The sequence below is a fragment of the Cinclus cinclus genome, chromosome 3, assembly GCF_963662255.1.
Source record: "Cinclus cinclus chromosome 3, bCinCin1.1, whole genome shotgun sequence".
NCBI lineage: Eukaryota > Metazoa > Chordata > Aves > Passeriformes > Cinclidae > Cinclus > Cinclus cinclus.
The window spans coordinates 56543437-56559426 of record NC_085048.1 but is presented as its reverse complement, the minus strand read 5'-3'; the positions used below and the strand labels follow the sequence as shown (position 1 = coordinate 56559426).

Here is a 15990-nt window from a genome sequence, read left to right as displayed (position 1 = left end):
GTACAAAAATGTCTTAAAATTGTTCCTAATATGTCTTTTTTTTTTTTTTGCTACTTATTCTAAGCATCCTGATATAATTATGTTTTTGATACAGCTATTAAGCTTTTTCCAGTAATTTAAGAAATTAATTAGTCTGCTTAAAAATACTTGGAAGAATTAACCAAATGAAAATGAAAACACAGCTATCACTTGACCTGTTACAACGTCCCTTAGTACACAGGTCAAAACCCATCACAATCTGTCTACATTTACAGGCAACCTTATGTTTTTCAGTGCTTGTAGACAGGTCTCAATGTGCCATTCTAGCACTTTGAGGCTCCATGCATCTGACGAAAAACAACAAAACAGTTGTTTTGAAGGATTGCTGATTTTCAGGGATAATACTGTTATAATTTGTGTTACAGAATCAGCATATAATAATTCCATGATAAAACAGAAGTTGTGACAGATGTAAAACTGATTAATTTAATTGCTAGTATTTCTCTCAAACTCATTTAGTAAAGACTTAAAAAACTTGCACGGGGAGTTCTTCACCATTGTTCTGGGGGCTAAGATGCTATCTGGGATTTTTTTTTTTTTACACATCAAGAGGTCACAGCTTTGTGCGTTATGTTTTTGACTTCTGGCTTTTTTTTTTTTTTTTTTGTGATTTCCAAACAGTAATACCATGCCTGGGATGGAGTCTTCCACAAATTCTTTTTTGTCTCTTTATTTGTTTGTTTCCTCAGGTTCACAGAACCACCAGCAGTTTCAGTGACCCCCCACCCAACTCTGATTACCTGCGGGTGTCCCCTGCCCATGTGGAGCCATAGAACTGTGGAATCGCAGAATGTTAAGGGCTTCCACAGAATGGAAGGGACTTTACAGATCATCTAATCCCAATCTCCCTGCCATGGGTAGGGACACCTTCAACTAGACTAGACTGTGCAAGGCCTTATCCAGTCTGGCCTTGAACACTTTCAGAGACGGGGCATCCACAATTTCCCTGGGCAACCTGTTTCAGCGTCTCATCACCCTCACAGTACAGAATTTCTTTCTAATACACATCTTAAAATCCCCCTCTTTCATCTTGAGCCCCTCACTCCTTCTCCCCCCCTGCGGCTCCCGAATGAACGTCCCTCAGGGGGCGGTCCCGGGGCGGGGCCCGCCGGAGCTGTTCGGGCCGGCGGGTGCTGAGCGCGGCCGCTCCGCCTGGTGCAGCCGGGCGGGGCCGGCGCCTCCCCGCGCCGCGCTCGCTGCGGGTGCCCCGGGGGGAGCCGCTCCCGCTCCCGCCGCCGCCGCCGCCCGGGGCCATGGCGGCGCTGGTGCTGCTGCTGCTGCTGGCGGCGCTGGGCGGGCGGGCCGTGCTGCCGGGCGGGCGCTGCGCGGCGCCGCTGGCCGACCTGCGCTCGCAGATCTCGGGCGTGGAAACGCTGCTGGAGGAGTTCCGCCGGCAGCTGAAGCAGGAGGAGCCGGGACCGCCGGCGACAGCGGGCGGCGGAGCGGGCGGCGGGGAGCTGTGCGGCGGGAGCGGCGGCTTCTCCGCCAGGCCCGACTCCATCATCCGCACCAAGGACTCCATCGCGGCCGGCGCCACCTTCCTGCGGGCGCCCGGCGCCGTGTCGGGGTGGCGGCAGTGCCTGGACGCCTGCTGCGCCGAGCCGCGCTGCACGCTGGCCGTGGTGCAGGGGCCCGCCCGCCCGCGGGGCACGGCGGCCGAGCCGGGCTGCTACCTCTTCAACTGCACGCACCGCGGCCGCCCCGTCTGCCGCTTCGCCCCGCACCGCGGCTACAGCTCCTACAGCCGCCGGACCGCCGGCGTCGCCCCGCCGCCCACGGGTAAGCGGCTTGAGCGGCGGCAGAGGCGGCGGGGAGATGGCGGCGCTCGGGCCCCGCGGGGGAGACAGGGCCGCGGAGCCGCCTCCGCCGGCGGGGAGCGGGCGCGTCCGTGTCCGTGCGGCTGCCCCGGCGCCGGGAACCCCTCCCGGGTCCCCTCCCGGGTCCCCTCCCGGGTGCCCTCCCGGGTCGTGGGGTGTCGCCGGTGGGAGGCCGGGGCGAGGAGAACCGTGCCATTCGGCGGGGTTCCCTGGGCCCGGAGAGGCGGTCCGAGGAAACCTTACGAACGTGTCTGAGTACCTGAAGGGGAGGGGGGTTCCAAGAGGATGCTTTCAGGCTCTTCCTGGTGGTGCCCAGCAATAGGACGAGAGGCATGGGACAGAAACTGATGCACAGGAAAGTCCAGCTGAGCAAGAGGAAAAAGAAGTCATGGAGTCTCCCTCGCTGGAGATATTCAAGATCCATCTGGACACAATCTTGTTCCATATGCCCTGGGATGACCCTTCTTGAACAGGGTGGTAGGACCAGATGACCCGCTGTGTTCCCTTCTGATTCTGTGAGGGCTTTGGGACTGTTTGGGGAAACCATCTCTCAACACTTCTGCCTCTGCAGAGCCCTTGGCGGGGCGTTGTGCCAGCCAGCCGGTGGCTGGGAGCCGGACAGTGGGATGTGCGTGTTCACTGGCCCCACACTCCCTGGGGAACCAGAGAAGTCCCAGCTGCCCATCGGAACTCTGCATATCGGGTGCCTTGGAAAGCATGAAGTGCTGGTCCCAGCTATGCCATAACCTGGTGCATAGCCTGAGAGCAAGCACATCCTCTTCTTGGGAGTGCTGTCCAAATGTCATTGCCTAAGACAGCTTCTTACTCACTTAAATGAAGATTTTTCATGCTTAAGGACTTGAGAACTAGACTGAAGAAGACAAGGATACCTCTCCAGTAGTCCAGATGCAGCATGGACATTCTCCACAAGTACTTATGGAAACGAGGCCACATCAAAAGCAGCAGTTTGTTAAACTCTGAAGCACATTTAAGAGCAATATAATCCAGACCAAGCAGCTGTAGATGAAATCAAATCTGGATATCTAAATTTGGAGTCTGTTTCCTAGCACCTGATTCAATGAATTTATTTGCCTTCCCCCACCTCCTGTCGTTAAACAGTCTCCTCTTAACTAATTTTGACTTAGTTTCATTATCTCTGTGGACAACACTTTCCCAAATGTCATCTGCATCTTACTCACCGATAGATCTCATCTGAAGTAAATTAGTCACTGCAAGCAACAGGAAGAAGACCTGGTGTTGGTGTGGATGAAAACAGTGCCCAGATGTGCCTACTGTTACTGCTGTCTTGAGAAGGGAGACCTCAGGCTTGAGGTCCATTCAGTCTTGCATGTTTCATGAGAATGTCAATGGGGATACCCTGGAAATATGAGTGAGCAGGGGCTCGATTTGGAGAGGCATTCTGATGCCTAAATATTTTTTGCGAAGTGCATGGGCTGGTAAATTCAGGTACCAGAAATACCCAAGGTGTGATTTTGACATTTTCAACAGGAGGAGTATTAGTTCCATAGTATTATTTCTGTAGCAGCTTCGGGGTAATTGTATTTCATAAGCCTGCATGCACTTGCATGATAGAAGGCTTAAGATGAGATTTTATATCAAAGTCACACAGAATTAGGCTTCATTTTCAACTGTCTTAATTCTATTAAAACCTGGAACTAATTTAGAGTGCAGTTACGGCACAATATAAATAATATATTGTTCAAATGATGCTCTATCTATTAGAAATCTTGAATTTCTTGAATTCCTTGAGTTCTTGAATTCTGGAGTTCTTAAATGCTTTGCCTTTTTGGCAGCTTTTCTGACTATCAGAACTGGACTTGCAAGGCAATTTCAGTTCCTACTCTGCAAGTTGCTCTGTGTCCTGTGGGTTTTATTTAAGTCTGCCTTGTGGGTGATGGTGGTATTGGAAACAGAGGATTATGATTTCTTAATGCAATTACACTGGAGCTGAAGCAAAGCCACAAAGGAGAATGAACTTTTATTCAAATGTCTGCCAGATGTGACAAAGACCAGGAGAGATAAGATTGAATTACTTTGCTCTGATGTTTTGTTATAATAATAATCCTGTTTGTTGTATTGCTGAAACATCCAGCAAGAGAAGTTTTCTATGCCATGTGCTTCTAATGTTTATTCCTGAAGACAGCGTAGGACAATTAGCTAAAATTGAAGCAGATACTACTTTGCTTAACAAAACATGTGCCAATGAACACGTTCCTCTTTCAGGAAGTTGCACAGAGGTGAAACAACACCTTGACCAAGAAAAAAAAATCTTTTGTATAAATAACCGCTCAGCATCCCCTCATAAATAACTGAACTTCTCTTTTTTTATTGAAGAAGAAGAATATGATGAGCCTCCACAGTGTAAGGCTGGCCAAGACATTGTGCTGCAGTCACCTGTGGACTGGGTGCTTTTGGATGGCCGAGAAAGTTCCGATGACCATGGAATTGTGCACTATGAGTGGACACTGATGCAGGGTGACTCATCAGTTGAAATGCAGGTAATGTGCAGTCCCCCTTTTGTCCAGTTACTTCCAGATTGTTGTGTTCAAGTTTTAAATGTACAGCTAAAAATACTAAATATATTCAAATCTGTCTACCAGGCACCAAAATTAGGATGCCTGTACAACTCGAACATTTATTTCACAGAAATGTAGAGCAGCCCAGGTTGGAAGGCACCTCAAAAGATCATCTGGTCCAACCGTTTGTGGGACAAGGAGCTTCAGTGAGATTATTTTAGCTGTCCAATCCTATCTTGAAGACCTCCAGTGAAGGAGGCTACACTGTGTCCCTGAGTAGTTCCAGTGATTATTTCTGGTGGCTTACACAATTAATCTCTGTCCTGGATGGCATGGGACAGCCAGCAGGAAACAAGTAGATGATAAATACTGTATTTGAGCTCTGCTTGATTTGTACTTGCTGCACTTGGTTTTCAGCTTCTGTCACCCCAGTTGGAGACCCCTCAGTAATTCAGCTACTAAAAATAATAAGGAATTTTCACCAACAGTCCCTTGTCAGTGCTTACAGAGAAAGTACAAAGAAAAGTGATGAAGACTTTATGAGAGATTTTATCCATACATTTTCTGCTGCACTTTGGTTTCAAATTAAAATTACCCATGAAGAGGGGGTTTCTTCATTTTAGTCTTTTTTTGTGAATGCTCTAGGATCAGCAGAAAAAGAAAGAAAAAATGTCTCAAGTCCACAGACTCTACTCATGGTCTGTATATAGCCCACAACATCCAGGGCACACTAGGAGCTCCACCTTGAACAGGAAGGATATGTGGAGATGAGAGAGCGTGAACCAAAATGAAGCTTTAAGAATAGTTGCAGATATCATCTACATAAAATAAATACTTTATTATCAAAGACTTGTTAATCTGAGCCCTTGCAGCCTTATTTTCTTTAAAGAGCAATTAAATATTTTTAAATTAATTTGTGATTTAGTAATATAGAGTAAGACAAAAATTAGAATTTAACAAAAACATTTAAAGTTTTACATTTTTAATATTATTCTGAGTCACTTTATAAAATAGAGAGAAGTCTTATATCCATTCAAACTTGTAAAATTCACATTAACCTTGGTGGATTCTTTGTATTTGTTAACAGAAAATGAATTTGACACACATTTATGCTTAAATAAATACTTTTCCATTGTGTTCAAGTGAGCAGGGATTTCTCCTACAGATATGTACCCTGGTGATTAGCCATGATAATTTAAATTTTAGGGTTGAATTAATAGCTGTGATTTTTTTTTTCGTGCATTATTCAGTTGATGTCTTTAATGCTTCGGTTACTGCCCTGAAGTTACTGGATTTCATGTCATTTATTCTTTGAGAATAATGTATGAATCCATAGCTACAAGGGAGAAGGGGAGTGTGCTTAAATAAGATAAAAGGCAGCTGTTGCATTGCTCTTATGTAACAAAGAATAAATAGAAGGGGGGAGAGGGGGAAGGACTGCTGTAAAGAGATCTTACCATATTGTAGATGGAAGCCATATTTTTTCTATTGTGACTGATTATTGCTTTTTTAGATAATTTACTTCTCTTATTGCTGCTGCCATTCTACACAGCTCCTGGACACCTAGGGACAGTAATGGGTAGGGGTTCTTTTAAAATGCTGATTATCTATTTTGAGCCAAAGTTTCTGTGTAAGCAGATAGAGGCCAGCATTCTTCAGGGCAGCATGAAGATAAGGAAAGCACAGAGGTCACTGGGAGGAATGTTGGCATATTCAGAAGTCAGTGGCATTTCTCTGTCTCTGCACTGGGAAGAGACTTGGGCTCCATGGCTCATGAGTTTTAAATACCACATTTGCTTTCCCAGCAGTCATAGTGAACAACAGCAGGTGTTTTTTAAGCATCATAATTTCTTTAACACAGTAAAGAATGAAATTCTAAAGGCTCAAACACTCAATCAGGAGGTACTCAGCAGTCTGATCAGATAACTGTGAGTGCATTCATGTAAGTAGAAAAGGAAAGAAAATTCAGTTATGAAATTTTCTCACTGAGAGAAAATATCTGTTTATCATTACACTTCTATAATGGAAGGTCTAGGACTCTATGACCATATTAATCAAAAATTCTTGTTTTCTTTCAGGCATGAAAATTTATTTATGTGGATACATGTTATATTGTCTACAGACTAACCTGATAAAAAGGCCTATATTTTACTGCCTATCCTCTAAAATTACATTTCTAATTACTCAAAAAAATGAGTTAAATGTATGTGACCGTTTGTTCTCTATTTATGTGCTGAGGTCCACAGCTCCAGGTAACTGAGTAGATCATGAAAACACTACCTGAATGCTGAGGGTTTTTTTACAAATGGATTCAAAAAAAAAACCCCAAGAGATCAAATATTCCATGCTGAAATACATGCTTGAATAGGCTGACTCGACTGCAGGAAGTATTTAAACTGCATGATGACCTCCTTATTCCTGGAAGGCAATGGATGGATTCATTGTACCAATATGTTTTTTCTACTGTGTGCCTTTACTTAGGTACCACAGCCAGGAACACTGAAACTGTCCCACATTCAGGAAGGCGGGTACATTTTCCAGCTAACAGTGACAGACACTGCAGGTCAGCGGAGCTCTGACAACGTCTCTGTGACCATTCTGCCCATGGTTCATTCTGCAGCAGGTGAGAAAATGACTGGAGCTGTTGCTTCTGTGACACCCAGGGTATGGTATTCAGAGCAGAGCAAGGGTCTTGGTAAAGGTAAAAGAGTTATTCTCCATTTCCAGTGCTTTGTTTTGCTCTTTTTCATTACATAATGACATCTCTTTCAGCTTCAAATTGCTCTTTCAAAGTGTGGAAAGAAGCAAGCGTCACTTTCCTGTTAGAGTAATAATACTTTCAGGCACTGAGTATTTGTCCTTCTCTTGCTAATAAGCATGCAGTGTTGAAAGAATGAAATATTGACAAAGGTATCAGGTGCATTGTAATACTCAGATGGTATGGGCAACATGACAGGGCTTGTGCTATAGGGAAGGCCCAGTTAAAATTACTTAATAATATGTTTGAGGCAGACTAATAATAATATTGAGCTGCATCTGTAGTGTGAAAGTTGGCATGGTTTTTTTGTTTTAATGCATTTAAGTTTTTCTGTTTGATGGTTGTTACTGAAGCCTTATGCTACTGGGGAAGCTGAAACTGGAACTGACCCATAATTTTTAAACTCTGAGCTTCAGAAACATGTAAAAAGCATAAAAGATATAAAGTAAATTAGATTTCAGTGGCTGTTAGTCCTGGTCTCAAATGTAATAACTTCTAATTACATTGTAATTAGCAAGTTGCTAGTGCAGATCTGCTGCTCTAGCACAAAGTAAAAGTTAAATAGCATTATCACCATGTCCAGCAGAACCAGTGAAAATCTTGCTCTGCACAAGCAATATCTCTAGGTGAGAGGGTAGTCCCTGTGGCAATAAGCTGTTAAAAAAAAATCTGCTTTATGATGCATGTGTTCCAGTAACAGATGATAGTTATGTTCATTAATGTTTAATTCAGCTGAAGTGGCCAGAGAGGTCTGCTGGTTTGTTTATTTGATGCTGTGGGTATCTGGGATATCTTTTGTATGGAGCACATAGGGGATTTTCTGTCTTTTTTTTATTTTTCTAATTCCCCAGCTACATTAGCAATTCAAGTGCTACTGCTATAGCTAAACCAGTTCCTGATGCCTTAATACACACAGGATCAGTGCTGTTACTAGTGCTGAAGTTCAGGAGATGCATTTTCAGATTTTATGGGTTTTAAACATTTGTCTGCATTCCCAGGCATCCTTTCCATAGTGTGGTGCAGTGTTTGGTACACAGCAGGATAACAGCCAAAGGCTGTGACTCCCTTATGCAAAGTAATTTGCTCTTGTGACACTAATCAAGCACTGAACTTGATAGTGCTTTACAAAGTGATGAACTGCATGGCTGTTGGAAAGACAAAAGCACAGATGTAAACATTTGATCCTTACAGAATCAGAAGGGGTTTCAGAAAAGCTCTGAGTATGCAAAATGACACATCCAGGGATACTCTCATTTTCCAGGGGAATCTAAATGTTAAAGCAGGCAGCAGTCAGTTCTTTCTGGTGAAAGTAATTTGTGAGAACCTGACCTAGTCCTGTTCTGGTCTGTGCTGTATTGAAGTCAGTGGATTGCTGATGTCAGTAAATGATGGGCATTCTTTTAAATACTTTAATTAGGTTGTAGAAAATATGCAATGAAAGATCCCATATAATCCAAATGTATGCATGTAAAACAACATATTGGTGTTGGATGGATATGTAGTAGGAATTATGCATTGGAGGGATGCAGTTACAGCCACCAAGATTTCATTTATTTATTTATTTTCAGGACTGTTCTGCATCTTTTAAGCCTAGGAAGATCTTTCAGGTTAGGCCAGCAGAATTCAAAGCACTGTAAGAGTGCTGCAGAAGGTGTAAGGGGCAACAGCCTCCAGGTTGAGTATTCCTGTTAATAAAGAGATTGCCAAGCTAGTGATGAAGGTGCCAGGAACAGCTATTGCCTGTATTTGCTTCTGTGTCCATATGATGTCACACAGCTGAGTCTGGATTTTCTGCCTTGTTCATGGTGCTTCTTGACATAGCGTGGTTTTGCTTTTTCCTCCTTGCTGCAGATTTTAGTCATTTACTCAGTATTTACTACTTGGATTTCTCTTTTGATAATTTGGGAATTGTTTTTCAACAGCCTGTGTTGGGGTTTGCTCTCGCTACCAGTTTATCTGTGATGATGGCTGCTGCATTGACATCACGTTTGCATGCGATGGTGTGAGACAGTGTCCTGATGGATCAGACGAGACTTTCTGCCAGAATCGTAAGTGTGCCAGGCCACAGTGACACAGTAGACTGTGAAAGTAACCTCCACCTCAATGACCAAAGGGGGTCAATGCCACATTTGTGGCCTCTCTCCCTGTGAGCAAGCAGTTTGCTCGCAGCCTTTCACTGGAATTAGCACATGGGAAGGTTTAATATCCACATACTCAGGTGCTCAGAAGTTTTCTTCAAAGCATATTAAAACTGTCAAGGGCCCCTAAGTGGCAGGTTTTGTGTTCAGCAGTTAAAAGATCAGTTTTGCATTTGCATGATGATTCTAGAAACAAAAACCATGGTCTCTGTCTGAAAGGGTGTCTCAGAGGTACCCTTCACAGTGCTGTTAGACACTTGCAAGAATCTGAAATACTGTGGACACACAAGGGAGCCAGTTGATTCACCATCATGCTGTTTGTTTTTTTTTAGGCATCCTTAGCATGTGTCCATGAGAAGTTAAGTGAACAAAAACCATCAGAGGGTGAATAGGCACAATGGCCAACCGCTCTTTCATTATATTAGCTGCTGGATTTCACTGTAGGGATCATGAATGCACTCTTGTGAGCGAGTGTTAGGTGACTCACATTTCATCGTATGTGTGAACCTGTGGAAGTTTTTTACTCTGCCTCAAGCCCCATCTTGGACAGTCTTCCTCAAGAACACTTCCATTCCCTTCAACGTTGTACAAAAATTTTTGTTTCTGTTAACAGTCAGCTCAGGTCGGAAGACGGTGACACATGCAGCTCTTGGCACTACCCAGCAAAGGACTGCAGGACTAACTGAAAACAGAGAGGAAAACTCTGCAGAGAATACCCTGAAAGCCACTGCCAGAAATCAACCACTTCTTTCAGTGGATGCAGACATGTCTAACCAATCGCTTTCTCAGGGACCAAAGAAACAAATCAGTGGATTTGTGCCAGGTAAGAATTGAATCAGTTTCAATAAATCCTTCTCCTTAAAAAAAGGAAGTGTCTTGCACCTTAAGGTTAATTTTTCTTTTCATGCCTGGCTAAGAGGAAGAAAATTTCAAATGTAAATAAATGCAGAAGAAACCTGCAATAATTAAGTTTCAAATAGGTTTTGATTTATTACTGTCAAGTGTGTTTTTTACTACGTGCAAAAAGAAAGTTAAAATCTAGTAATACTGGGGAAATAATACAGTCTTAAGGAACAAAATGTGAACTAAATGAAAATTCTGCAACAGCTGTGTAGGCTGATGTATTAAGGCTCTTTAAATCTGTAGGGGAGTACTTCAGGAGAACATAATAAAGTACTGTTCAGCTTGGGTGAGAGTAATTGCTTTTCTCCTGGTGCTAAGTATTACTTCTCTTTTGTTTCCTGAACTAATATCTTTACTATTATAGGCATTTTTTCTTTTCTGAGCTCTGTCTCCAGGGCAGGAGAAGTCTTTCATCACTGCAGAAAAGTCTCAGGCTTTGGTAACAAGCCACCTCAGGTGTCCGTGTACAGGTCCCCAGTATTGTTCTGCAAAGTGGCTGCAAGCCTGTAGTGAGTCATTGTGTGATGTTACAGGCAGAGCCCCAGCCCTAGCCTTGGTAAAGCTCCAGAAGCTGTGATGAAATTGATGGGTCTTTTAAGGTTCATGCTGATGAATTAAAATGATCTGAAATGGCAGTTATAGGAAAGCAGAACTGTGTGCACAGAGCCTAAAATCAGTACAACCCCCCCCCCCCCCCACTTTTATTTTTTCATGGTTTAGAGTTATTAATGTGCCCCAAGACACAGCTATTTATAACCAGCTTTATTTTCCAGTTACAGCAGAGCAGTGCTCAGTGCCCTCTGCTGTCGACTCTGGAAAAGGGCACTGCCCTGATTGGCACCTGGACGTTTCTTCAAGGTGCTTGTACTTCATCTGTGGAGTGCAGAAGGAATGAAAACTCTGCAAAGGGAACACCCTGTGAACACTCTGTAAAGGGAGTGAAAACAATGTTCTCAAGAATTTGATGGCCTCAGTGAATGTGTGGGGACTGACAGCAAAATCCTGTCCTAAATGTTTTCCCTTTTCTGGCAGTATAGATGATTTCTAGATGACTCCTCACTGCTGACTATAATTCTGAAGTCTGCTCCAAACCCTTCTCACTCACATAGTCTTGAGTGACACCTGATATAGGGCCTCCCAAACTGAACGTCAGACTTCCAAACTTATAGGCACCAGTGGGAAGTCAGCTGCTAAGTAGGTCTCAAAAATCATTTGGCATGTGAATCCAGGCATAAAGCCAGAACTGAGGTCACCATCTTTAGCAACTGATAATCAAGGGATTTAATCAAGTGGAAGTACAATTAAGAAGCCTTTTTGCATAATCATTTTCTGTGTTTACTCATTGCACAGTAACTTACTTGCACCAGTTTTGCTCCAAAGGTAGCCTTTTGCACAGCAGTACATAAACAATGAAGAAGATTCCTAGAAAACTGAAGTGTAATGGGCCTTTAGTGATTAGTGTACTACCAGTACCTGTTGTAATCTTCTCTTTTTCAACAGGCAGGATTTCAAGCTGTTTTAATTCTTGTGGGTTTAATGTTCTTCTATTGACAGGGCTCAGTCAAAATTTAATTTTACATGCTTAATAATTTCCCTGTGGAATAGAAGGATCCAGTCTTTACTGACCCAGGAGCTCAATACTTCTAACCAATAAAAGCAGGAAAGCACTCAGCGAGGTTTAACATCGCCTATGGATCAATTCCAGCTAGGGTGCATGGTGTGGGATGTGAAGAGGTGCTAGGTACATGCTAGGTACATGAATCCAAAGGGCAGCTGCCAAAAAACTGCTCTGTCAAAACCTGCTCTGAGCTGCTGTCTTCTCCTGCAGACACTGAGACTTCATAGGGTCCCACACTGTGTGTTAATGATAGACAGAGGTGCAGAGAGGCTCAAGTCCTTCCGCACTGGGAAGCACCACAGTCTTTATGGAGTTGAAGAGACAGGTATCTAACCTATTCCTTAAAATCCACCCAGATACATTAATTAGACTTCCCTCCACCACTGCCATCTCAGGGAGGTTACAAACCAAATCTAATAATTATGTGATACAAAAATGAGAGGCACAGAAATGCTGGAGCAGCTCCATGAAGCTCATCTGGAAATGTGTCCAGGAGGGCAATAATGCTAGATGCATTTTTGAGGAGAGGTAAGCAACACTGAGCAGAAATCATACCAGCAGCCTCAAAAGTTCAGCAATTCCACTGGCAGAAGTCCTGTTCTGGGAGGGATTGTCTCCTGCTGCTGGTGCCAAGGTAGAACCTCTGCCTCTGAATCACTTTAAAGGTCTTTGTTGGACCAAGGCAATCATGTTCTTGTTGGCCTGGAGCTGACATTGCAAACATCCAGGCTTCTTATATACTATTTTACATAAATTTTGAAAATAAGCTTTAGTGGTTTTAATGTCACTGTAGTGAAAAGCTGCGTACTTAAGATACATATTAGGGGATATGGCTTTACAGTGGCAACACAGGTTCTGACTTTTCACTTGTAAGTGCTCCATTCAGGGCCACATTTTTCTTAATACTCAGATGACAGTTTCAGATCATCACAGAAAGACAATCCAGGAAAGAAAATGTGATGCTCTTAAATCCAGTGACTGCAAGGCAGAGTAAGTGAAGGTTTTACCTACTGGAGACAGCATGTGGCACATTCCAGCTGGCTGCTAGACTCAATGCTTGATATAGGAGCTTTCAGTTGATTTTTAGAGAAGTTTTTTTCCCAAGACATTGCAGGACTGGGGGGTTCCTTTGTTTTCTTTTTTACATTTGTTTTTTTATTAGTGATGGCTAAAGTACCAGTACCCCAGTGCCTGTCCCTTCTCCTACTTACCTCTCCATAAACAGCTTCCATCTCTGAGAATTCAATAAAGATGTCTAATATAGGAACTTCCTTGTCAAGTAAGACCATATTTATCTTTTTTCCTTTTCTCTAAAGGAGCTGGGCTAAGTTGTAATGTTTTCGACTGTGAGATAGTTCCTGGCAGCAAATATATGAGCTTTTTACCTATGAGGGTGATACTAGGGGAACTTTTTTCCAGAATACATTTTCTCTTAATAGTTTCTCTGTTCTGAATTTCCTTTAATCTTCCTTACAGTGGCCCTTCATGTTTAGTGCTGACTTGATACAAACTTTTTAAGGATTTACACTGACGTATGAAAATATGCAAGCTCAAGTTAAGTACTGTTTAAAACTTCTGCCTGACCTAAGAGGAAATCTGTTCACAGTAAAGAGAAAAAAACCACAACCAACCAAAACAAAACCCGAAAATCATTTATTGTTTACAATGGGTAAATCTTGTTCTGCACTCCTGCCTTTTCAATGGGATTCCTCTACACCAGGGCAAGTCCAAAGGGAGCACAGAGTCTGACTTCTGCCCCCTCAGACACTCAGGGCACTGACTCTTTTGCAACAGACTCATGGTCTACTTTTGCCCAAGCTGAAAGGCCAAACATTTTCTTTCGAAGTCGGGACTGGGTGGAGGAAGAGGCATTTGATGTCAATAAAAGAGTTCTTTCTCTCTCTGCAGACATGTCTCCATGGTAGTAAAGTTACCCAGACTGCATCTCCTGCAAAGGCCAGCGCAGCATTTCTGCATGGCTGCCTCCAAATAGCCCCAGTGTCCTTCTCCAGGGAAGCTCTTAAGCCCAGCTGCATATTTTGGCACTCCTGAACTTGCAGATGAATATAGAAAGCACTTAGTAGCAGCATAGCACTCTGAAGTGAGCAGTGGGCTGGTTTCTAAGCAGCAGTGGCCAGTAGCAAACAGGGTCATGCCAATGGGTTGAATTCACAAGCAGCCTGAAGATTTCCACTCGCCAGCACAGCCAACCTAAGTGTATATAAATCACCATAACAGCTTTGCATTCCCTTGGCACAAGGTCTCTGCCTCTCCCAGGCTGCCCATGCAGTGCTGTTCAGGGCTGAGATTACAACATTTGACTGAGTGCCCAAGCCTTAGTCATGTTTTTACTGCGGAGGCACCCACAGCAGTAGCCATAACCTAGATCTGTAATTTATGGTAATTGGAAAGGGCTGTAAATGGCAATTTCCTCAGAATAGACTAGAAAATCAAGAGAAAGTGAAAACCAAATTAAACACATGTAAAATGTTTTATGCCAGGCTCCTAAACTTCTCTGGGGAAATTGCTCTTTGTGTTCTAGAGATAACAGATAAGATATTGAGCAGCATTGACTATGATAGTCTCTCCAGTCATGTAAGAATAGCCACAAGTCCTAGCAAAACCCTACAAGCTTTATTGAAAGGATTATATTGTTCCCTTCAAAAAATGTCCCACTAAACTTCCCTCTATATTTGCCAAATTTCTTTACAAGCAGTTGACTTAAATATTCCCTTTACTTAAATGGCAGGGAAACAAATTTCTAAAACAGGCATTTAGATGCAGGCTAGAGCAGCTGTAAAAATGAGCTGATGTCTTTTGGGTGTTTCCAAAATAAAGACAAATATTCATTTAGTTTAATTCAGGAAGAACAGAAGGAGAAAACAGCTGCTGGATTTGCATTTACTCTTAGGAGTTTTTCAAGCCCACTTTACATGCCAGAACAATGTTAGGAACCCAATGAGGAGAGGGCCATGGCTTGTTTCTACAGTATTCCCTGTAGGTGAAGTTAGGGTTTATACACCCCCAGTCAAAATGGCAGGGCAATAAAGCCGCAGCCCGGGAGGCTGGGTTCTGCCTTAGGGTAGGGACATTAGCATGGACTTTCATGACAGTACCAATGAAACAATTTAAACTTTAATTAGCAGTTGTGTGCATTTGCTGCCACCACTGCCAAGGACACCTTCTGCAGCTCTTCAGAGCTGGTGGTGGTGGGTGGGACTCAGACAGAGAGCACATTCCAAGCTAATTGACTTAAACACTTCCTTAGCACCCACCACTGTATGTCATTCCATTTACAACATTTCACATTCATATTCTACAGATCTTGTAGCATAGTGTGTTTCTGCTAGCTCTGTCACAATTCTGGAGGCTGCCAGCAAATGTATCACAGCATGAAGTTCCCTTGCTTTTGATTGAGGTGCACTGTGCTTTGGGAAGTAAAATGGAATTTAAATTTTAGCTTTAGTTTCACATTATTTCAAAAATTCAAGTTAGACAGTCAAAAGTCAGAAGTTCTTAAACAGTTCTTTTTTTTGTTGATTTCCCCAAAGTTTAAGCACTTCACATTATTTAATACTTGTGTCCTGTGGATAAGACTTCCTGAGCCACTGAACTGCAGTATTCTTTTATCTTGCTTGATTTTGTGCAGATAACAGTTCCTCAGGGAAAAGAACAGATGATAAAAATGGGGATGGCATAATGATGCCAAAGAGAGATCAGCTTGGAGGTGGTCGCCCAGTCCCAGAAACAGGTAAGACCAACCATGTGAATTAATTTTTAATTATATCAGTTATTCAGTCAGGTGATATAGATACGGATAAAGTGGCTAAGGACTGAATAACGTTACTTACATATTCTTAACTGTCCCTAACATGATTGCACGGTTTAGTTTTGTAGTATGAGTTGTTCTAATTACTAACATCTAAGTGATAGACTAGCTGTATTTTTAAAGAAGAATTTCAAGTTTTCTCTACTAGCATCTCACTGTGTTAAATAAAAAGTAATTTCTCTTAACGTCATTGTAGGTGCTGTGTTACCCTTAGCCTTAGGCTTGGCAATCACTGCTTTGCTGCTGCTTATGGTTGCTTGCAGACTGCGCTTAGTGAAACAGAAGCTCAAAAAAGCTCGACCCATTACATCTGAAGAGTCCGATTACCTCATCAATGGGATGTATCTCTAA

General features: G+C 43.0%; 1 protein-coding gene across 1 annotated transcript; it reads left to right on the top strand.

The window, feature by feature from the left end:
* Window positions 1-1292: 1292 nt before the first annotated feature.
* LRP11 (LDL receptor related protein 11) lies at window positions 1293-15990 on the top strand. The gene is made up of 7 exons (XM_062488859.1): window positions 1293-1818; window positions 4212-4375; window positions 6875-7016; window positions 9074-9199; window positions 9903-10112; window positions 15460-15561; window positions 15836-15990. The coding sequence occupies exons 1-7, from the start codon at window positions 1293-1295 to the stop codon at window positions 15988-15990; spliced, it is 1425 nt and encodes a 474-aa protein (XP_062344843.1).